This window comes from Lemur catta, chromosome 14 (genome assembly GCF_020740605.2).
Source record: "Lemur catta isolate mLemCat1 chromosome 14, mLemCat1.pri, whole genome shotgun sequence".
In the NCBI taxonomy this organism is placed as follows: domain Eukaryota; kingdom Metazoa; phylum Chordata; class Mammalia; order Primates; family Lemuridae; genus Lemur; species Lemur catta.
This window is the reverse complement of record NC_059141.1, coordinates 30,676,540-30,699,027: the sequence shown is the minus strand read 5'-3', so window position 1 is coordinate 30,699,027 and position 22,488 is coordinate 30,676,540. Positions and strand designations below refer to the sequence as shown.

The 22,488-nt window shown below is 41.7% G+C and overlaps 1 protein-coding gene and 1 long non-coding RNA gene across 3 annotated transcripts; both read right to left on the bottom strand.

Moving 5' to 3' along the window:
- Positions 1–712: 712 nt before the first annotated feature.
- Positions 713–9,888, bottom strand: ANKRD1 (ankyrin repeat domain 1). Of its 2 annotated transcripts, XM_045569291.1 has the most exons (9): positions 9,618–9,888; positions 8,755–8,934; positions 7,689–7,826; positions 7,454–7,561; positions 6,123–6,221; positions 4,509–4,607; positions 4,244–4,342; positions 4,007–4,105; positions 713–1,511 (listed from the first exon to the last, which is right to left on the bottom strand). In XM_045569291.1, the coding sequence occupies exons 1-9, from the start codon at positions 9,642–9,644 to the stop codon at positions 1,401–1,403; spliced, it is 960 nt and encodes a 319-aa protein (XP_045425247.1). In that variant the 5' UTR covers positions 9,645–9,888; the 3' UTR covers positions 713–1,400. The 2 variants fall into 2 exon arrangements, with proteins under 2 accessions (XP_045425247.1, XP_045425248.1); XM_045569292.1 differs by lacking the exon at positions 7,454–7,561 and having other exon boundaries at positions 9,618–9,840.
- Positions 9,889–12,872: 2,984 nt separating this feature from the next.
- On the bottom strand, positions 12,873–22,240 carry LOC123650415. Its single transcript, XR_006739339.1, has 3 exons — positions 22,212–22,240; positions 13,276–13,445; positions 12,873–13,077 (listed from the first exon to the last, which is right to left on the bottom strand). It is a non-coding gene; the product is annotated as an uncharacterized LOC123650415 (long non-coding RNA).
- Between the last annotated feature and the right edge of the window lie 248 nt (positions 22,241–22,488).

The following is a 22,488-nucleotide window of genomic DNA, read 5'->3' as shown; positions in this document are numbered from 1 at the left end:
CAACTTTTATATGTACTGGGAAACCAAAAAATTCATGTGACTCACTTTATTGCAATATTAGCTTTATTGTGGTGATCTGGAACAGAATCCACAATATCTCCCAGGCATGCCGGTGGCTCCCACTGGAGGTCAAAAATCATTGACCTCGTGTGTTCTTTCCTGGGAGGCCTTTGACACTGCTGGTCCCTGTCCACAATAGCAATGAAACCTCTAGTTAATCCCTAATGGGAACTTCTTAAGGAAGCCCGCGTTTAGCGTGCACTAATCCTTCTGACCACCAGGGGTCTCTTTTTCCCCATCATTGAGACCAAAAGAGCTTAAACTTTGTATGGTTACAGTTCTCATCCCAGCTGCTCAGAGCGTGGCTGTGGCATTGCACCGCCTCTCATCACGTGGGAGCTTGTCAGAAAAGCAAAATTTCAGGCACCTGAGACCAGCTGAATCAGAAGCTACATTTTTAACAAGATCCTCAGGTGATCTGTATACACATTAAATATTGACAGTGCAGTTAGAAATACGGGATATTTCTAATCTGCAAAACTTGAAAAACGATGAAAAAGAACACTTCCTAAATGGCCTTTTCTACATGGGACGTCCCCCCAACACTTATAGAAGGACTTAGAAAGAGGCTTAGAGTTTGTTTGCTTTTATTATGAATATAAAATATACATACAACACAATATACATTTATACATTTACAGTTTGCATTTCCTTTTGTCTTTTCTGAACAAATTCAATTCTGCCTGGCCCCATTGGCTGCTCCCGCCACTGCCCTGTGCTTAAACTCATTACGTCTCCTCACCTGGGTACCCTGTGTGACTTAGTAACAAACAAAACAAAACCAGGCCCAGGGGTAATATGGCTGACTTCACTGTCCTCACGGAATCACTTTCATTCCATTGTTTCCTTTCCTGTCACTACATGCCTTCCCTTGCTTCATTCAAACTTCGGCATTAAAAATTCAAGAGCAAAGAGGGTTGCAATAATCACCTTTGTCTTTTAAAAACACCTTAAAATATCTTACCTGAGTGAAGTGACACCCAAGTAGGCACTTAGAGCGTTGCTCATTCACCTGATTTAAGAGCTATCTATGGGAAGGCTCCGAAAGTGTTATACAAATTAAGCTTTGCTCACCAAATGGATGATTAGGAAGGTCTGAATATCAGTATCATAGAAGTTAATAAATAAGTAAACAGGAGTAAATAAAAATAAATGGAGTGAGTTTTGCTAACAGAAATTTAAATACCTATAACCCAAGTGCTTTCTCGAAACTTCATTAGGTACATCTTCACAACATGTTGATAAGCAGAAATTAGATTTTATGGCTAGTTGCTCTTCTTTCGCGGGCTGTGCCTTCAAAATGCGAGTGAACAGCTACTGATCAAAGTCTGTCGTTTCCCTTAGAATGTAGCTATGCGAGAGGTTTTGTAGGAGTTCTCTTTGAGGCTGTCGAATATTGCTTTAGTTCCATTCTGCCAGTGTAGCACCAGATCCATCGGGGTCTTCCCAGCCTAATCAAGAGAGAGGAGGAAACTTGACTTCCAGGTGGGAGACATCTGTAAATTCACATTATCTGTGTGTGTTTCATGAGGTAAGAGATAGGTGTTTGGTATATGTTATCAAAGTGTTTTATGGTTTCCACTGTGAGTGATTCACACTTTATATTCAAGCCAGCCCTTCACTGTTTCTTACAGGGATGCTTTTGGCATTTTTTTTTTTTCCCACTGAGGGACTATCCCAGGTATTGGTAAAATCACTAGTCCTTAGACACTAAGTAACAAGAACCCCTCAAGTCATTTTGAAATTCAAAAAATTCCTTCATCCATCTCCAGTATCCTGTGGAATGAGCACTGGGAGGTGGTGGTATCCTCTTGGTTAAAAATCAGTTCCTATCAATTTGGAAAATAGTTCTTTGACTGACAAGAACTGGTGGTAATTGACCTGCTTTAACACCTTGGCTTAAGTATGCAGGTACTGCTAGGGTACTACTACTGCTCCTGGGAGCAGATTTTTCATAACTTCTCAGAATTTACGTTGTATTCTCCCAGGAAATTTATTTTTCTTGGAGTTGATGTCAATGACATGTGCAAATAAATATTTTTGAGGCCAAATTTTGATTTCCTTTAGGCACATGTCTCAAGATATTTAAAAATATTAAAACCATGTCACCTCTCAATTCTTGTCTATAGACATAAGAGGTCCTAAATTTTTCCATCTCTATTCATTTAGAAGTATCTGTTTAACCTAAAGATAGCAAACTGGCAGCTTTGAAATGCAAATCAGTCCAGAGATCTGTTTTATTTTGACCCAAACAGACCTTAGATTTTTTTTTTAGGTTAGAATTAATTGGTAACAGTCGGAAATCAAAAGATTTCCCAACTGGGTTTGTGAACGCTATGAAAAAATCAGAAGAGTTGGCAACATGGTACCCATGTTTCCACAGAGGGACTGACAACAATGGACTAGGTTGGGGAAGGGCCACCAATGAAGTCATTTACATGATCTGCCTGGCCTCTGTGGGCATTTGAGTTAAATGCCCTGTAATTTTCATTTTGAAACTTCTCCACCTCTGTAGTATCTTTCTTGAGGAATACATATCGGTACATATGAATACAGAGTTTGAGACTGTGATAGAATATTGTATGTTGTTTCCAATCTCCTTCAAGATGGCATCAATAGCTTATTGGTCATTTGGGGGAACATCAATGCATTGGGTCAATGACATTAATAGTTCCAAAGCCCTTAGGCTGAGGTCTAACTGATCATTCAGAGCTATGAGCCTTACTTGTGTATTTTGGGCTATTCTTCCATAAATTCCTTGCATTCCTCTGCATTGAAATTTATCTCCTGATTTTCTGGCTACTTACACAGTCTTCCTAAATCTGCATGCTATTTATCTTTGCTGGTAGTTTCTCACTGCCTGAAAAAAAAATTCTCATATATTCTGCAGCTTTGGAGATTTCACTGCATCTACTCTTTCTCTGATAGTTTAAAAAACATTATTATATAGACCAATCCGAATATCTAGCATGAAGGAACCCTATTGGTAACACTTTCCCATCCCAAGCAATCTCCATTTATCACCATTCTTTGCTCCTGCCACCAAGCCAGATTTTTTTAAATGATAAAATATTCCTTTCAGTTTCAGTAACACAAATAAGGAGAGAAAATTGTTTGCATTTATAAGATGACTGTTCCCTACCTCCCCCCCCAACTTTTTGTAAAGTGATTCTCCAAAAGCTTCTTCAAAATTATTACTTCTGTAATTTACACCCATTCTTCAGGGTGATATTTTTCAAGCTTATATTAGATGATGTTTGTCTGGGAATTGAGACCATGAGGAAAAGTTGGTTATGTTCCCTGCTTACAGATGAAGTTAAATTAATATGTACTTATATAAGAATTTTCAGGGCCTAAATATAGTAAATTATTTTGAGAGATGTGCAAACAAAAGTGGAGAATGGATGGAAATTATCTGAAAAAATATAGGCAAAAGATGGCTAGCCCTGGAAGAAAGGAATTATATTTCATGGTGTCAGGAGGGAAGGGCCATTCTGAATTACTCGGATTGGATATTGATCGGCTACACTGACCTCTGGAATTTTAGATCATTTCAGGAATGGGGTGAGTGTCTATATTCCTAACTACCCGAGGCCTTGCACAGACAGGAATGGCCAAGGCAGATCAGACTCTTCCAACATATGTGTTTGTAAAGGTGAGCAATTTTAACCTTTTATTTTCAAGATCAAATTTTAAAAGACTTATTAGGCACTGTATCTGGCACAGAAGTCATAGCCAGTAACTATGGCTTCCCCCATCTCTGACCATGTGACCTGAGTCTTTGCTAAGGTTAAGTGGATCCTTAAGGAAATGGGCAGGGGCATTTACACCATGAGAAGACCCCCCCCAAAAAATACTACCATGGTGGGAATCTTTTCAAGTATTTAAGAAATGCTTCTGCAAATCAGAAACCTCGCAAGCGGTGCCCCTCGTTTCCGGAACTTACACAGTTCTTGATGTTGAGGTCCGCGCCATACATAATCAGGAGTCGGATCATCTTGTAACGGTTCAGTCTGACGGCGTCATGCAAGGGGGTATCTCCCTCCTAGGGAAGCGAGTGAACAGGATAAAGGTGGGTCTGAGGCAGGAAGTGGGTCCCGCAAGAGCACCCTGGCTTGGGGGAGTGAATCCAAATAAGTAAGCGATGAGGCTTTAGGAGGCCCGCGCGCGCCCGGCTACTCACTCTGTCTTTGGCGTTGAGGTCCGCCTCGCAGGCGATGAGATGCTCCGCACACTCGTAGTGGCCGGTCCTCACCGCCACGTGCAGCGCGGTGCTGAGCAACTGGAAAATTGGAAAGCTCTGCTGACTCGCTGCGAGTGAGGACAGAGGCTGTCCCAGACCCCAGGCACGTGCGAAGGGGAGAAGTGGCCACTAGGTGCCAGCACGCTGCATGGACTTCCAGATGACTTCAGTGGCGAGGTGGGAGTGGGGGCGGGGGGAGTAATACCTTATCTCGGGCGCTGATTTTTGCTCCTTTGTTCAGCAACAATTTTAAAACATCCAGGTTTCCTCCACGGCTTGCCCAGTGGATGGCTGTGGATTCAAGCTGTACCGGGGAGGTAAAGGACACGACAATGTAAGGAGAATGCTGTCAGGGGAATTAGTACTTGGTTCTAGGGCATCCGTGATAACACTGGGGTGTCCCCATCTAGATTGTCAATTCTAACTATTGGAGTTGAAGATTCTTGCCAAATGTTTTGGCTAAACTGTGGGGGACTGGGAGAATCTGTGTGTGCCCTCGCGCCTGCGTATAAGCACTTACGTGTTTATTTGTGTGCATGTGTGTGTATTATTAGGAAGCTCTTAATAAAGCTAATAATTTTTTTTGAAGAATAAGAACAACCATTTATTGAGAATTTCCTTACACCAACGTGTTGCTATACACTTCAGATGCCTTGATCCTTCCAGCAATGTTTGAGGTAGGTGTTACTGTGCTTATTTTGCAGACAAGAAAAACCAGGTATCAAAAAACTCAAGTTGCTTGCCCAAGAAAACACAATTAGTGGCAGAATATATATTCAAACCCACATCTGCCTGGAACTTTTAACTACCTTTGCTAAATATACTCAAAAGTTCTAGACATATGTATTTAAAAATTCTGGCAGAATAAAAGTAGTCCCTTCTGAAATATTTTAATCCAGATCTGACACCTCATCTGGGGTCCCTGGTGCACTTTCCCCGTCTCATGGTGGTTCTCTGCTCTCATTTATGCCAGTACCGCCTCTGAACCTCAGTTGTCATCACTCATAGTCACTAAGTACTGCACTGGACACTCCCTCCTCACTGCTCTGTTGGTGTACCCCTGGCCTTCCAAATCCCACACTCATGAATTTTAGTGTCTTTCCATGCGAACTTTATTTTTGTTTCTTTAATTTTTTTTCAGTGTGTTTGTTTTTTGGATTCAATTTTGGCCAAGTCCTTTGATTTCTTCAATATCCCTTTTCCACTTTGTTATAAAGTCAAATTGAGCTGCATTTAAATACATAAAGCATTTTCCCAGCTCAATCTTCAGTTCATAAATTATGCTGTATACTGGTCTTTGTAGAAATCACAGTGGTTGAATTACTGAGGTCTGAATAGCAGCTATTTTCCATAGATGCAATTCATTTTGTATGCAGTCTAGCCCCAAATCTCATCGATGGCAATTGGTATCTATCATATAAAGCATGCAGCTAGAGAATTCTTATACATTGCTGGCAGCCGAGGGGCCACAAGCAGGCTGCTGTGTACAATGGAAGGACAGAGCTGTGGGAAGGCAAGTGTTGACTGCATTACTTCTCAGTAGTGCTACTGACTTGATAATGAATGACCCAACTCTCTGATGAGGATATTGAATTCTGTTCAACGGCTTTCACTTCCTACTTTTCAGTACGTATGGAAAATACTTTCTACATGACCTAGTCTCATCTCCCAACTTTCCTTTGTAGGGAGAAATGAGCTTTTGCCTAGTTCTCTCAGATCAATTTTCAATCCAATCAGTCCAGTTTTTCATTGGAGGTTTTCTTGAGCTTCATGTAGTCTACTTATTTTGGCTCATTTCCAAGAAAAGAAATATATTTACCATATCACGGAATTCGATCTGGGCTCCAGCTTCTATTAACTTCTCCGCAATTGCCAAATGTCCTTCCAAGCATGCTCTATGAAGAGCTGTCCGCTTATACTGTCAGAATAGAGATTAAAATAAGAGATAGCAATGCATATAAAATGTGCATAAATCCTTTTAAGAGGTATTAAGCTGGGGACTCTGATGACCTGATTGATAGAAACCCCAGTGCTTCTTTATGAATTAGAAATGTCAAAGTTAACTAAAATTGCAGAATTATTAGAACAATTTTCCTGCAACTAAGATTTGAGCTTCCTGCAACATAAATCTCTAAGTGCTCAAAGGTCTATATTAAAGGATATGAAATTAAAATCTCAAAACTACCTAAATGCTAACATTTCCCTTTCTTGTATTTTAAACTTCCTTGTTCATATATTATTTGCTATTCAGATCAGACAGTTTTCTTCTATCTGGGACTGTTGCTAGGTTGAATATCAAAAAGTATTCAATTCATAAATATATATAGATATGCACACACATATATTTTTTAGAGATTGGGTCTCACTATGTTGCCCAGGGTAGACTCAAACTCCTGGGCTCAAGTGATCCTCTCACCTCAGCTTCCTGGGTAGCTGGGACTACAGGTGTGTGCCACTGTGCCCAGCTTTCAATTTATTTTTAAGAGAATGGGAGACTGATTTTTAGTTCAACTTCAGAAGTGATCCCCTTCAATTCATGGGGGAAGAATACAAAAGGATTAGTGACTTCTGTTAAATTTTGTTCATATGAATGGTCATATAAATAGTCATATAAATGGTCATATAGTCTATTAGGCTATTAGAGCTAGAACAACTCTAGGCATTTACTCCAATGCCCTACATTTACAGACAAGGAAACTGAGGCCCACAGAATGCAGATTAGCTGCTCAAAAACAAATAGCCAAGTAGTGGTAGAGCCGGTACTTGAACTCCAGTCTCCAGATTCCCTGTCTAGTGCTGACACATTTGGGTCCAATCAAAGATGATGCCAAGACTATATTTCTCCAAAGGTGACTTTTTGGCCCTTATTAAAAGTCTTATCCCAAGGCACTAAGAAGTTAAAGATAAACTGAAAAATCAGCCAGATGTATATGAACGCAAAAAATGATACAGTCCATAGCGCTAACCCAGAATTTATGTATTTGTTTTTTGGACCACTGCACTCTGCTATTCTGCTACCGGCACATGTGGCAGTAGCTGGGGAAACTGTTTCAGGTGGAAAGACTTTGGCATCATATAACAAGGCTGCAGTAAACCAGAAACACATAAAATTAATGAGCTGGATTTTGCAGTGCTTTGTATGAGCCTTACCTCATCACAAACATCTGGATTGTTCTTGTCTGACAAGAATTTTTCTACTACTGGCAGTTTATTCTCCAGAGCAGCCTTCAGAAACCTAGGCACATCTACAGGTTCTGTCTAAAGCCAAAAAATAGTATGAGCGTTACTGTGAGCTTGCCAACATTCAGTCAAATCCTCCACAGATATTTGTTCCCTGGAACACAACACTGGACATATATTACTACAAAACCAAAGCAGCCCTTACAATGATTTCGGGTTCCGGTTCCTTCACAACTGGAACTTTCGTTTTCTTGTATTTTTTCCTTTTCTTCAGTTGAATGATTAGTTCAAGGTCTTCTAAATTTTCAAGCTTTGATATTTGTTCTAGTTTTTTCTTTTTGAGCTACAAAAGAAATCCGTATTTCAAAAATATGTTGAGTTCCACTGACAAGCACTCTGGTGGTATCTAAACAAAATCTGCAAGGACTGAGATAAGTATGTGAACAGTTTGAGCAAAAGAAAAAAAATTAAAAATTTTTAAAATAAATCTTCGACTTCAATTTAGTGATTTCTTATTCAAGTATTTATTTAGGGGTCTAATTCTCAGATAATTGCCTTCATCTTTACTTCTCTTGCTTGTAGAATCAGCCCTTGACTAATTGGAGACACGATCTAGTCTCTAAGTGATGATTTTATAATTAATGCCATAAACAAGCCCTAGATTTCTGTAGGACTTCTTTTTATCATGCTCAAAAATTAAAGATTTTTTAATCCCAAAGAATCTAATTATAAATATAAAGGTCTGATATATCAGTGTCATTCTCCTTCAGGTATCCCACTAAACAGGGCCTCTAAAATAGACTTTCCAGGGACTACAGCTAACTACTATGCATTTTATCTGTGTTAGTAAGTGAGGAAAATTCACCCAGAAGCACAGACTCTGTCAACACAGATAGTGGACAGAGTCAAACAACGATCCATGGACCACAAACCATGAGAAAAAGAATTCTCCTTTGCTTGGGATTAACTACACAGTATATATCATCAGAAATTCACTGGACACATTTATCTTTCCAAGTGTATGTTTCAATCAAAACATGGTTATAACACATTAAATCATAGATTCAGAATCCAGAGGTCATAGTCTTTTCAAAGAATTATTTCCCAAAACCTGTTCCATAAAAGTTGGTTCTTTATGAGTTAGAATTTGGTAAAGAAATATCTTTGGAGTGGTTGCCTTTGTTTCTCTTTTCTCTTCTCTTCCTCCCTGGCACCTCCAGCCCTACCCCAGCCCCAACCTCCCACTGGTGGATCCCACGGAAGGTTCTCACCTCTGCCTCTCGTTGTTTCTCCCTTTCCCACTGTTGTTCCCCCAGGGTCAAGGAGTGGGCTGGCAGTGTCTTCAGATCTTCCTGCTTCTCTAAAGTAACAGCAGCTTCATACTCTCCATCTCTGAAATCCTCAGGAAGGAATTCCCCTGCCTCCCCATTGCTGTTCTTCTTCCCTGTGACCTACAGGGGAGAAGGTGACAGCGTCAGAAGCAGCGAGGCCCTTGCTGGGATGGTTCTCTGCAGAGGATGCTGCAGGAGCCCTTGGTCCTTTCTCCTCCCTGGGGGCAGCCGCCTCTGTGCTGTGTGCTCTCAGATCTCGGGCTGCCACTCGCAGCTACAGGTGTCCCAGGATTACCTTCAGGTGCTTGCCCTACTCTCTTGGTTGAATCAAGACTTAGGTTAGGTTGACATATGTAAATCTACTTTTATTCTGTTTAATCACATCTGTCCTAGGAAAATCACAAACCTCCTTTGATTATTGAAAACTCCTTCATTTTAGGTACTCTTGATGACTCTTGGCCTTCAGTTGTAAAGTTTCCAGACATTCTTGCAACAAAATTTCTTCCCTACAGCATTTCTTTGCTATGGCATTTTGATAACTACCTGTGATTCCACCCCATAGTATTGACAATAAACCAAAGCAGAAGATAACAAACAGGAAAGATGCAGAGAATTCATTACTGGCAGCTCTATTTTTTCCAGTTTCACTTATTTCATCACATAGACCAACCTTTTCCCATATATGACATTTTCAGAGTTCCTTTGCATTATGCCTTGAAAAAGGGGACAGTTCAATTTTCACATAAAAAAAAAAACAAAGATGAACCAGTTTTCATTGTGTTAAAATCATGTGTCTTACATACCAGCTCTTCTACTTTCAGCATCATCATGTTGGGTGCAGCACGTCTGTGTGTTTTTCTCCTGTGGAAGGAACCCCTGGAGTCAGCCCTGCGGAGGCTCTCCACACCGGTCAGCTTATATAGCTTGGGCCGGGTGAGATAATCTTCCAACCTGGGAGCCCAAGTAACACCCCTGCCCCTCCCAGCAGCCAACTCAGAAGCAGGTGAATTTTCATTCCAGACTCAGTGTCTGGGAAGCCAAAGAGGGAGGGGATGACAAGCTAACACCGCTGAATATGTGAATCAGGAAGAAATGTGAGAGGGCCATTCCTTTGGCAGTGACCACACCGCTCAGCAATGCAAGCCATCCTATTTATCGAGAAGGCAGGAGACAGCTGTCTGTTGATATTGCACCATATCATTGCCCTTTTCCCTTCTTTGTCAGCTTTCATATGACTAACATATCAAGAAAATGACCTGCATATCACACTCCCAGTAATATCTTTCTGATAACCAGACTTATCAACACTTCACTTGGGGGCAGTTTGCCTCAGGACATCCTATTCCAGTGGGTAAACAGCCCCAGAGGAAAGGATTGGGGCTCTAAGGGTGCTTGTCTATATCTGTTTGGAATTCTCTGGAGTGATGACTGGGGCTAAAAAGGCCCCATGACATGCCACCTTACCATCATTATAAGAAATTGAAAGGACTCAGTAATGCACTTTTATTTTATGATGTCACTGGCCATAATTAGCACATGACATGCTTAGTGTGCTTTAAAACAGCATACTAACTGGAGCATTTTTTCTTCAAAATGGATCAGAGTGCTCAAGAGATAGATTATATGAGACCAATTATTAGCGACAGCATGACCCTCCCTGATTAGGTCACTAAGACAAAGATCTCAAATGCTGTGGGGGAAAGAATCACCTGCTCGAGTTTGTCCAAAATGCAGATCCCTGGGCCCCACTCTAGGGGATTCTGAAGCAGTTTATGGGGATTCCTGGGAATCACCTTGAGTTTTCAAAGCACCCAGATGATTCTGGTGCATGGAGATTTGAGACCCATTGCCAAAGGTGTAATGAGCTTTGCTTTGGGAAGGGTTGGAAAAGACCTCTGTTTTGGTTTCTCATCTCTGAGGTGTTAAATCATGTAAAAATATTTAGGTCTTTCTATAGTTCAGGAAAAACTTGGGTTTCAATCTTCAAGCCATTTAAAACTTTATTTTTGACCAGGCATGGTGGCTCACGCCTGTAATCCTAGCCTTTGGAAGGCTGAGGCAGGAAAATCGCTTGAGGCTAGAAGTTCAAGACCATCCTGAGCAAGAGCAAGACCCTGTCTCTACAAAAAAATAGAAAACTTAGCTGTGTATGGTGGTGCACTCCTGTAGTCCCAGCTACCTAGGAGGCTGAGGCAGGCGGATTGCTTGAGCCCAGGAGTTTGAGGTTGCTGTGAGCTATGATTATGCCACTGCACTCCAGCCAGGGCAAAAGAGCGAGACCCTGTCTCAAAAAAGTAAAAAATAAATAAAACCTTATTTTTTTTTCAGTAAAAGAAAGGAGGGAAGAATGAGAGTGGGAAGTTTTAATGGAGGGGAGTGTTAATTAGGATGTTGTATTTGACCTTTTTGTGTCTATCTCTCCTCAAACTCACCCACTCAACAAACATGGCTGCTATTCTCATCTTCCTCCCTTGAAATGATAAGCTGGTGGATGGTGTTTCTGGAACTTTCACAATGAGACACTGACCCCTCCCCAAAGCCAAAACACTGACAAAGAGGGAGCCTCCCAATCACTCCTGTATCTCACATTCTGTTCTCATAATGGTCTATCCTAAAAGGGAAATCATCTGGTCTCTTCTTTGAGGTGGACACAGTTATCGCTATTTTCTTTGGTCTCTGTCTACTTGAGTAGTCGTGGAAGCTTTTCCTACCATTTCTTATGCTTTCTTGTTCCAGGCCTGACCCAAACTGAGGGAATATCTTTGGGGAAGAGTCTTGGGTTGTGAAAGGACCTTGAATATGGAATCTCAGAGCTGTCCGTGCCCTCAAAGTTGAAGCAAGACCAATGCTCTCATTTCACAGAAAGGATGCTGAGGCGCAGAACTGTGAAATAACTTGTTGCAGACACACAGCCAGTTGGTGGATCTAGGTTGGAAGAGTTTTGATTCCATGCAACAGAAGCAGAGAATCACTGAGCCCAGAGCAGATTTCTTAGGGCAGGTCTCATCTAGACCCACTCAGGATGCAACAAAAACTGATTAAAAGACTCTGCAGTGTTCAGATCACCTCAGAGAATGCAAGTGACAGTGGGCAGGGAGGCTTACCAAGCCCTTTCCTTCCTCCAATCATTTAATTAGCCCCTCAAACCTGGCTGATTCTATACGAGAGGCTCTGGGGAGTCTTAAAGAAAACTTTGTGGTGGAGGATGACACTTCAAGAAGGATTGATAGAATGGGATGAACTTCAAAGGAGTGAGCTGAGTGGATGTGTGGATTTTAGGGCTGGAGAAATCACTGTCAGGCCAACCTTTTCCCATGCTGATCCAGTCTGTCCTAACAAAACACAAGAGGATCTGCTTTTCAAGAAGAGATTCTGGATACATTTACCTCCTTAATAACACATAAAACAAAACTGTATTTTCAAATCATCCTCATTCATCAAAATTGAGAACAAAACTTCTTAACTGGAGGAGAGTTTTCTGTCATTTGTTTTTAAGGAGCTTCCTTCCCATAAAAGTTCACCTAGTGGGGGAAATTCTGCTATTTGTATAATTGGCTTTATCATAGCCTCATACTGGACATAACCTTTCCTTACTAGGATGAATTAAAACAACAAAGCTCCTAGTTGGTTCAGCAAACATTAAGCAACCTAATGTCAACCCTCTGTGACCAGAATGAAGAATGACCCCTGAGCTCTGCCAGTGTTACCTCATGAGCCTTTCTCCTCCTCCTCAGGATTTATTCATTTGGATGGATGATATGAAATGTGACCAAAATTATAACCCTGTTTATAGCTGGAGAAAGTAAGAAGCAGAGAAGTAGGGCTTAAAGCATTTACTGCAGCCACCCAGGGATTGAAAGAGGTGCCCAGACACCACCAGGGTTCACGTGCCATAGCTCAGCTCCAAGGGCAATTTTGTCTTTCTTTATAAAGTATGAAATTTAAGACATTCTACTTCTACCCAGACTTTTCATTTTTCTTATATTTTAACTTTATAAGTAATATGCATATTATTGTTAAACATTAAAATGACACAAAGAAAATGTTGCTTACTTGAGGTCTTACTGAGTGTTCATTTGATACTTGATTTTTTTTTTCACTCAGTAACATGTCTTGGAGAGCCTCTTCTGTCAGCACAAACAAATCTATCTCATCATTTTAAACAACTGCATGGATTTCCACGTGTGGACATACCATCTCTCATTTAACCATTTCTTCTTTGTGGACATGTAGGCTGTTTTTCAAAACAGTCGGTTTTATTTGCTACAATCAAAGACATTTTATGGCACATAAAATTTTATTGTTATTAACACTCCTTGTCCTTAGAACATCCACCTTGATACTAAAAGGAAGCGCTCCAAGGGCTGCAGCCAGATTCTGACTTGGAAGCCTCATTCCACTGTCATAATTGCCATTTTGCCATCCCTCTTAATAGCCTGCCCAGTCCCAGCTGTGACTCACCTTCCTTGGCCCAGAGAAGCAGCTGACTTAGCCTGACCGGGAATCCAAGTGTCCTCACGGCAGAGCCATGGCTCAGTCACACGTTCAAAAATGCCAAAGGGAGGTCGTAACAGGGAAGCAAACAGGCTAGAGGTTGTTTCCCCGCCCCTGCCAACCAGGAACGGAATCACCTGTATTTAAAAAGGAGAAAAGGGCCGGGCATGGTGGCTCACGTCTGTAATCCTAGCTCTCTGGGAGGCCGAGGTGGGAGTATTGCTTGAGGTCCGGAGTTCAAGACCAGCCTGAGCAAGAGTGAGACCCCATCTCTACCAAAAATAGACAAAATGGAGCCAAGTGACTAAAAATAGAAATAAATTAGCTGGGCATGGTGATGCACACCTGTAGTCCCAGCTACTCGGGAGGCTGAGGCAGGAGGATCGCTTGAGCCGAGGAGTTGTAGACTGCAGTGAGCTGGGCTGATGCCACGGCACTCTAGCCCAGGCAACAGAATAAGACTCTGTCTCCAGAAAAGAATAAAAAGAACAGTACTAGAGACATTTTGAGCAGAATTATAGCATCTGCCTTCATCTCCTCTCAAAGAACAGACTCAAGAAACTAAAGTTCTTCTTCACAGAGCTCTAGATGGAATGTGCACACAAACTGCCCTAAGACAACTGGACCACCCACAGTAGAAGTTTCCTTTTCACAGATTTCAGTAGCTTCCTGATGTTAGAGGTGGGTGAAGGCTGTCTCGCTCCTACACCTTACAGCACGTGCCTTGTTACTAGAAAATAAAGTGTCTCGGTACAAACTCTGCCACGCATATAAACCCAGGTCAGCCAAAAGGCACAAACAGCCATGTGGACTGTTCTGTAAACTCAGTGAATCCCAGCCCTCTCTCCATTTAGGCCCTTGGATGGTGTCCAGCATAAAAGGTTCACTTGAAGCAAATGAAACCACATTCTAGCAGCAGATTTCAGCTAATTTTCTAGTCTCCTCAGACTAAAGAGCCCTCCATGTATGGCCAAACCCAAGATCTGGTAACGTTCTAGCACCTATCGTCATATAAGTCTAAGACTCCAAAGGGCATGGAAGTGCCTGACACATAGTGGGGCCAAATAAGTATTTAGCTGAGACCCTGCACCATTCTTATATTCCTTTCTAGCTAAACTGCTATCTCAAATTCTCCTTTGTAACATTTCTAATGCTAATTAACAAATAATCCTTTAATGCTAACCAGCAGTAAAGATAGTTAAAGTGTTTGTGGTTGCCTCCTCTGGAGTGGGAGCAGCTCTTTTGTGTTTATCAAATGCTAACCCCAACAAATGTAATCTCCTAGTTAGGGCTTCTCAGGTGTGAACTGAAATTTCTTAGAGCAGTGGTTCTCAAGGCTGAGTACATCGTAGAATTGTCTGTGAAGCTTTTAAAAAATGCTGACGTCCAGGCTTCAACCCAAGTAAATGAAATCCAACTCTCTGCTCTATGGTGCAGGTATTTTCAAAACTGGCATTTTTGAAAATTTTCCAGCTGATTCTAATTTCCACCCAGCATTGAGAATACCACTCCGAAGTATATAATTAAATGAATATGTATGTAAATATATGTGTGTATTTTCTTGAAGTTTTAGTAGGCAGTCAAGCTATCCTTCACCTGGTCCCGGAGCTTTGATTGTTAAAGACTTTGCCTATACTAGGACTATGGGAAACACACACACATAAACTTTGCTCATATAATATTTATTTTGCTCTACTGTGTGTCAGGTACTTTTCTAGAGCTGAGATATAATATACTAATGGCCAAAAGAGACAAAAGCCTCTGCCCTCATGGAGTAAGTATTTAAGGAAAACTGCAGGCAATATAACAAGCTTCTGTGCCCCGAAGCTGAGGACGGTGACGCAAGGCCCCAGCTGCGTGGGTACAAAAGGGCATGGGGTGAGGAATTGGGAACCTTGCCTCTAACCCTGGCTTTGCCCTGTGTGCACTTGAGGAAGTCCTCTCACCTCTTACACTCTCAAATCCTCGTTATAAAAGGAGAACTTTGAACAAAATGATTCCTAGGGCCCTAACGTTATATTAAGGTCTCCAAATTGTTACTGAAAGCTTGGCACTCGTCCATGAGGCCAAACCAGAGGAATGAGGACAAGTATTTGAAGAGAAGGAAAGAGATTTATTTCTTTGCCTGCAAAGGGAGGGGAAAAGGCAGACTATCATCCCAAAATCCAATTTTTCCTTTACCATAAGTGAAAATACAGAGCTTTTAAAGGGAAGGGTTCTCAGGTTCAGGGTATTTTTGTCAACTGCTGTTGTTGGTTCTGATCCTTTCATCTCCATAATCTGTTGAGACCACCCCCCACAGTGGTCTTGAGCTGGGCCAGAGCTGCCGGGGATCTCCTGGCACTGCCTCCGGGGGTCAGAAAATTGGCAGTGTTCCCCTGCCCCCCTGGCCCCCTGCCCCACCGCCCTGCAATCCCCTGTTACAAAATCACTGAGTCAAAAGGTAGGAATAAACATTCATAACTTCAGCATCATGTGCAAAGAGCAAAGTTGATTCTGCAATGCCTCTGAAATAGGAAATGGTCCATAAACCTTTCACTAGCACAGAATATTTCAACTATCTTTAAGACATGCCCCCAGTTGATAAACATAAAAATCTCATACCTTCTGTTAACATGAGTAGAATTTCAAGATCAACTTGGGGCCAAAATGAGATCAAAGGAATGGCAATTTTGAATATGCTTTTCCAAACTTCCCAAGATCTTAGAGATTTTGATAAGGCCTCCTCCCTCCTCCTTTCCTCCCTAGAATCCCAGACCAGGCTCTCGGGGCTGCCCCTATAGAAAACGTAGTGATAAGTGGTCAGGAAGGGCTGTCAGTGACTGTCTTTTAAATTCTTATTTCCCTTAACAATGGGTTCTTGTGTAGGCCTGCTACACTAATTCTCGCACCTTAGCCAGGCAGAGCCTTTAACAGTCAACATTTTGAGACTGTGATAAGGATGACTGGACTGTCTATTATAACTTTGAGAAGAATGGGTGTGGGTGGAGAATCAGTTGAAATGTGAATGCATAATGACTCCTTCTCCCACCCCTCAACTTTCTGAAAAGCAAAAGTTACTTCATGAGATGAAATTTCACTCAATGGACGGTGGGATGATGGAGAGTTTGCATTGAAGTGATTTTCTTTTTTTTTTTAGAAAAGAAGTTCGATTGTCATAGTAACGCTCTGAAAAGATTTTGATGCAACTTTGGAATTACTTCACACCCAATTACAGAGGACATACACTTGGGGTGAGAGATAAGTGCTTTTATGATTGCAAGCATAGAAAGAAAATCCATTTAACCTTTTTAACCATTTATTAAAGCAGAGGAGAATTATTTTTAAATTGCAATTTCTGACTTCTAGCATGAGTATTGGAAAAATGTTTTCTTGGTGTAGTTTGGAGTTTCCTAATAAAAGAGAAAATGCTGCAGGACATTATGAATTCTTTGGGCATCAGAGAAATTTAGGGCCAGTAGAACACCGAATGGTCATCAAATCCGTTCCCCAGCCATCAGGAAGGGCCAGGCTCAGGCAGGTAGGACCCTCTTAAGTTAAAGACTAAAACCTCTTTTTGACAATATCCCGATGCTTAAAGTCTTGCTACAACACAGTTTCTTATGGTTTACCTAGATCTTGGCAGTTTTGTCTGTTTATCTGATTCTAGCTTCAGGAATGATCATCACCAAAAGCATTTATGGAGCACTCTTTACAATGACTTCTGCTAGGTAAGGGGGAAAAAACCTAAAAGGCAAAGTTCCTACCATTGAAATCTTACATGAATTGAACTACCTCCTTCCACTGGTTGAAAATCCTTTACATAACTAGGTATTGTTAAGCTCTTCAGAACACAGACTTTTGGAACATACAAAGGGCTTTAATATTGTCTAATTCCATCCCCTAATTATACACAATGGAGCAAGTGACACCTGAAGAGTTTACATACATAGATACTATTTAGTCATTCAATGCGTGTTTAGCCTGTTCCTGTGGGACAACATGACATTATGCATTTCCTGAAGTGCTGCAATAAGAAATACAGTACGCACCATCACTTTTGTAACATTCTTGCCCAAAATGTTCAACCTGAACCCAGTCATGAGATAACATTCAGACAAACCCAGAATGCAGGACATTCAACAAGGCAACTAGCTCGAGCTCTTCAAAAATGTCAATGACTAGAAAAACAAAACAAAAAAGTGAGGGATTGTTCTAGATTAAAAGAAACTAAAGAGCATGAACCTTGGTTGGATCCTGTAATTTAAAACACAAAAGCCATAAAAGACATTTTTGGGACAGTTGGAGAAATATGGATGGTATGTTAGACAATATTCTTGATTTAATGATAGTTTTCTTATGTGTAATGATGGTTTTGTGGTAATGTAGGAGGACGTCATTATTTTTAGATGTATTCTGAAGTATTTAGGAATGAGGTGTTATGCTTTGAAATGGTTCAGCCAAAAAGAGTGTGTGTGTGTGTGTGTGTGTGTGTGCGCGCGTGTGTCTGGAAAGAAAGGAAAAAGCAAGCATGAGAGAGCGCAACTGTACAATATTAACAACTGATGAATCTAAGTAAGAATATACAGCTGCTCATTGTACTATTCTTTCAACTTTCTACATATTTCAAAATTAACAAAATGTTTTAGTAAAATAGGAACCCCTAGAACATAAATTCCAGCCAGCAAGAGATGTTTGTTTCTCCCCGTGATGGACATCAAGCCTTACAGCAGTCCTGGCACACAGTAGGCACTCACAAACACATATTTAGTGAATAACAAAAGAGAAGGCAGCCCCAGCTCTGGGTCGGAGGGAGGGGCAGGAGCCAAGGAGTGGGCGAGTCTCCGCACTGCACCGCCCTAACTGTCAGCATTTTTGCAAGGCTCCCCCAGAGCCACAGGAATGCTGCAGAGAAGGCTCCTGTGGGCAGTGCTCTCTCAGCTGCATCCACTTTTGGTGCTGCCAGTTGGGCAGAAGGTTGGGGAAAGAAGCCTCACTCAGCCAGAGTGGCTCACCCGTGACCTGCTTTCTCCCCACCTGCCACCATCGGACTGGACGTGGCATAGAGATGTTTCTGATGAGAGTATAAAAATACTCATCAGCCAGCACCCCCTGGCTTAGCCACCCCATGCATTCCTGCACCACTGTGAAACCTCTGGGATCATGGGATCCATTAGACCCCACTCTACATTAGGATGCAAATGGTAAAACTGAAAGTTTTACAACAACAGCAAGAGCTGGCTTCTTTCATCATTTTATCTCCTTTAATGCCACCTAAACTATACATTGTTTGAAAAAGATTACCTCATTTCCAAATTCCAGGGTTAAGGAAACATAAATGTTAAGAAATGGCTAAAATATGAATAAAGGAAAAATGCCCCAGGAGGTTGATGGAGGAGGAGGGTACCAGGGCGGTGGTGAATTCCATGATGTGCCCATCGAGGCTCAGCTGAAGGCCAAGGAGCTAAAGATTTCTTTCTTTTTCTTTCTTTCCTCCTCTTTTTCTCTCTTGTCTCACTTTCTTTCAATGTCTCTTTTCTTTCCTCCTTCCCTCCCTTCTTCCTTCCTGCCTTCATTCCTTCTTTCCTTCCCTTCTTCCTCCCTCCCCTACTCCCATTTTAAAACCCACAGTGATTGAAGCTTTGGTCTGTGAAGCTCGGGCTGGCTGGCCCCTGCCTCCACCCCAGGGCTGAGGGCTGATTGTGGAGCGATGCCCCTTCTAGTAGTGACTGGCTGAGAGAGAGGCTCAGACCCTTTTAACTAAAAAAATCCCCCCTTCCCCCACCCACCCCCAGGCATGTCGTTTCTTTCCTGTGTAGACCTGCAAGGGAAGGATCTTGCCTCTCCCACTGAGAAGGAGCCTGGCAGTGCTTTCTAAACTGAATTCACATAAGAAAGGGAAGAGGCTGTTTGCAAAAACAGACTCTTCTGCTGCCAACACAAGCAGATCTTTTAGAAAGGAGGGAAACTGTAGCCCCTCCAAGATCTTTGCTCTCCTTCGGAGGAGCCGAGGCTCTCAGGTTTCACAAAGGAATTTATAGAGCAGACTGACGCCTCTGTGGTTGGAATCAGCTCAGGACTAAGTGGAGAGCAGGAGAGGGACAGGCACCCTTCCCTGCTCTGTGCAGGCTGGGGATTGTTTACCAGGGGATGAAAACGTCCTCTCCCCGAAAAGGAATGTTTGGCACGGTAAGGACCTCTGGAGGCACAACTGAACGGCTCCCTGAGGAGTCAGTTTGGGTTAGTAACAGATCAGAACCACCAACCTGGACACATCACACTGGGCGGGGCAGGCTGTGATCCCAGGAACTCCTCTGGGATGTTTAAAGCAACCTGCCTTCAAGGCAGCTGTCTTCTTTTCTAGATAAATTATGTGTGGCAAAAGAAGGAAAGGGGGAAATAAAAAAGAGGGTAGAAATCATATCAAAAAATTAAAGGAATGTTTGATTTGTCCATAAGCGTTTCCTAATGTACCACTTTGCCCAGTGCTTGTCCTAGGTCCTTTCAAAATCACAATCAGTGGGCAGCGAGATGGTGCGGCGTGAGTGACTCTGGTTGCTGACATCCACACTGGGATGAAGGGAAGAAAGATGATGTCCTTCCTTATTTGGTGGCTCAGGAAGCCACATTCCCTTCTCATCTCTCTTCCCATAGAACCTGTGGTTGGTCAAGCTCCATTCGGCAGCCCCCACCCTTGGCATTTCCTTATCTAGGAGTCTTCACTGTGGAATTCCAAGGCCCACCCAGTGCTCCGGATGTGCCTCAATCCATGGCCTGCCACTTGGTTCCTCTTGTGATGACAAGCAGATAACATAGCTCACATGCCTTCTTTTCCTGCATACCAACCCGACCCCAGCTCTGAAAAGGAAACGAACCACAAACCAAGAGAGATGTTTTATTTTTATATAGACATCGTTAAGACTCTGCAATAAGCCTAGAATTGTGGAAAGTGCTTTCCCATGTTGTTCCAGTTAATCCCCTCAATCACTCTCGTACTTTTAAAAATGAGGAAATCAGTAGGTGCAGAGGTTAATTAAATATCCAAGGTCACACAGCACGAGTGTATGTGTGTGTGTGGGGTTGCCAATTCAAAGTCAAGACCCAAGTCCACAGCACTTTTATTGCAGTTAAATCCTATCACAACTAGGCATGACCCCATGGGCAATCACTGTCAAGAAGCTTTCCAAAGTTCTGACATTGTTAAGTTCAAGACCAATATTTATTTTTTTAAGACATTGTATCACAAAGTGCACTTCTGTTATTCATCAACATCACTATGGTTACAACCACAACTCATCTGCAATTGGCAAAGACCCTATATCTGAGAGATGACCAAAAAGTGAAGAAAATATTTGCTGAACAAAATAGTAAATAAATGGGTATAAAATATGAAATCAACTGAGTGGCAGGAATATATCCAAATCAATAAATATAAATGAGTTAAATGCCTCTTTTAAAAACTAGATACTCTTAAGATCCAGCAATTCCAATTCTGGGTGTTTACCCAAAAGAAGGCAGGGTCTTAAACAGATACTCGCACACCCGTGTTCATAGCAGCATTATTCACAATAGCTAAAATGTGGAAGCAACCCAAGTGTCTGTGAGTGGATAATCAAAATGTGGTATATACATACAATGCAATATTATTCAGCCTTAACAAGGAAGGAAATTCTGACATATGCTACAGCCTGGATGAATCTTGAGGACATTATGCTAAGCAAAATAAGCCAAAACACTACTACCTTATGATTGCACTCATATGAGGTACTTAGGGTATTCAAAATCATAGGAACAGAAATAGAATGATGGTTGCCAGAGGCTGGAGAGAGGGAGAAATAGGGAGTTATTAATGAGTATAGAGTTTCAGTTTTACAAGGTGAAAAGAGTTACGGAGATGGATGGTAGTGATGGTTGCACATTATGGATGCATTTAATAGCACTGAACTATATATTTAAAAATGGCTAAGATGGTAAATTTGATGAGGGGAAGAAACTGGAACTCTAAAAATTTTTTTAAAAATGGATTTTCTTTAAAAAAAAGTACTTTTTTTTTTTCCTTTAAAGACAGGGTTTCACTATGTTGACCAGGCTGGACTCAAACTCCGGGGCTCAAGCAATCCTCCTGCCTCAGCCTCCTGAGTAGCTGGGATACTCTTACATAGTGTAAAGCAATAAAAATCTAGCTATATGCTATTTATAAGAGATATACCAGAATAATACTGGGAGGTTGAAAATAAAGGATGGACAAAGAAATACCACATAAATGCTACCAAAATATGCACAAGGGGCAATATTATTAGTACCAGACAAAACAAAATTCAAAGCAAAAGCACTAAATGGAAAAAAGAAGAATGAACAAGATCCAACAAGTAGTTATACCAATAATTAATTTTTGTGCAATAAATAACATGGCATCAAAATATATAAATACCAAATCTGTGTACTTAGGCATGCTAAGAATGGGTAAATATAGTAAAAAGTACTGTTTTGGCCCGATAGGAACTTGCTATCTCTTCCAGTGGATAATTTGTCTGCAGTGTATTTAAGGCAGGGAGCTTATGCTCAGACTTCCAGATTGGAAAGATCCAAAGTATTTCAGGGAGAGGTTATTTATGCTGCATGAGTATTTTACATCAGGGAAGCATTATAACAAATAGACCATAAAAATCACACCACATCCTAGGGAAAAACAAAAAGTCACAGAAGGTTCTTGGAGTGTCTCTTCAGGAAATCCTCAGCACTCAGGCTCTTGCCAGTTAGCATCAGTCCCCAACCTTCTTGGCACCAGGGACGGGTTTCATGGAAGACAATTTTTCCTCGGATGGTGGGGGGGTGGGAGGAGGTGGAGCTTATGAGTTTATGCCATGATGCCAGCAATGGGGAATGGAGCAGCTGTAAATACAGATGAAGCGTCCTTCACTCACCTCCTGCTGTGCAGCCTGGTTCCCCAGTTTCACAGAAGACAATTTTTCCAAGGCAGAGGAGGGGTGAAGGGAGGCGGAGCTCAGGCAGCTCAGGCAGTGATGCATCGCGGTGGGGGACGGGGAACCACAGAGTTAGGGTAATGTGTTCATAAATTTCCTCTAACAAACTCATTCCAGTGTCAGAAAATGACAAATCAATCAAACTTTAGGGGATTGATAGCTAAACTCTTCCAGGACTGTGGGCATGAATCCAGGAAAGAAATTTGTGCCAGAAAAC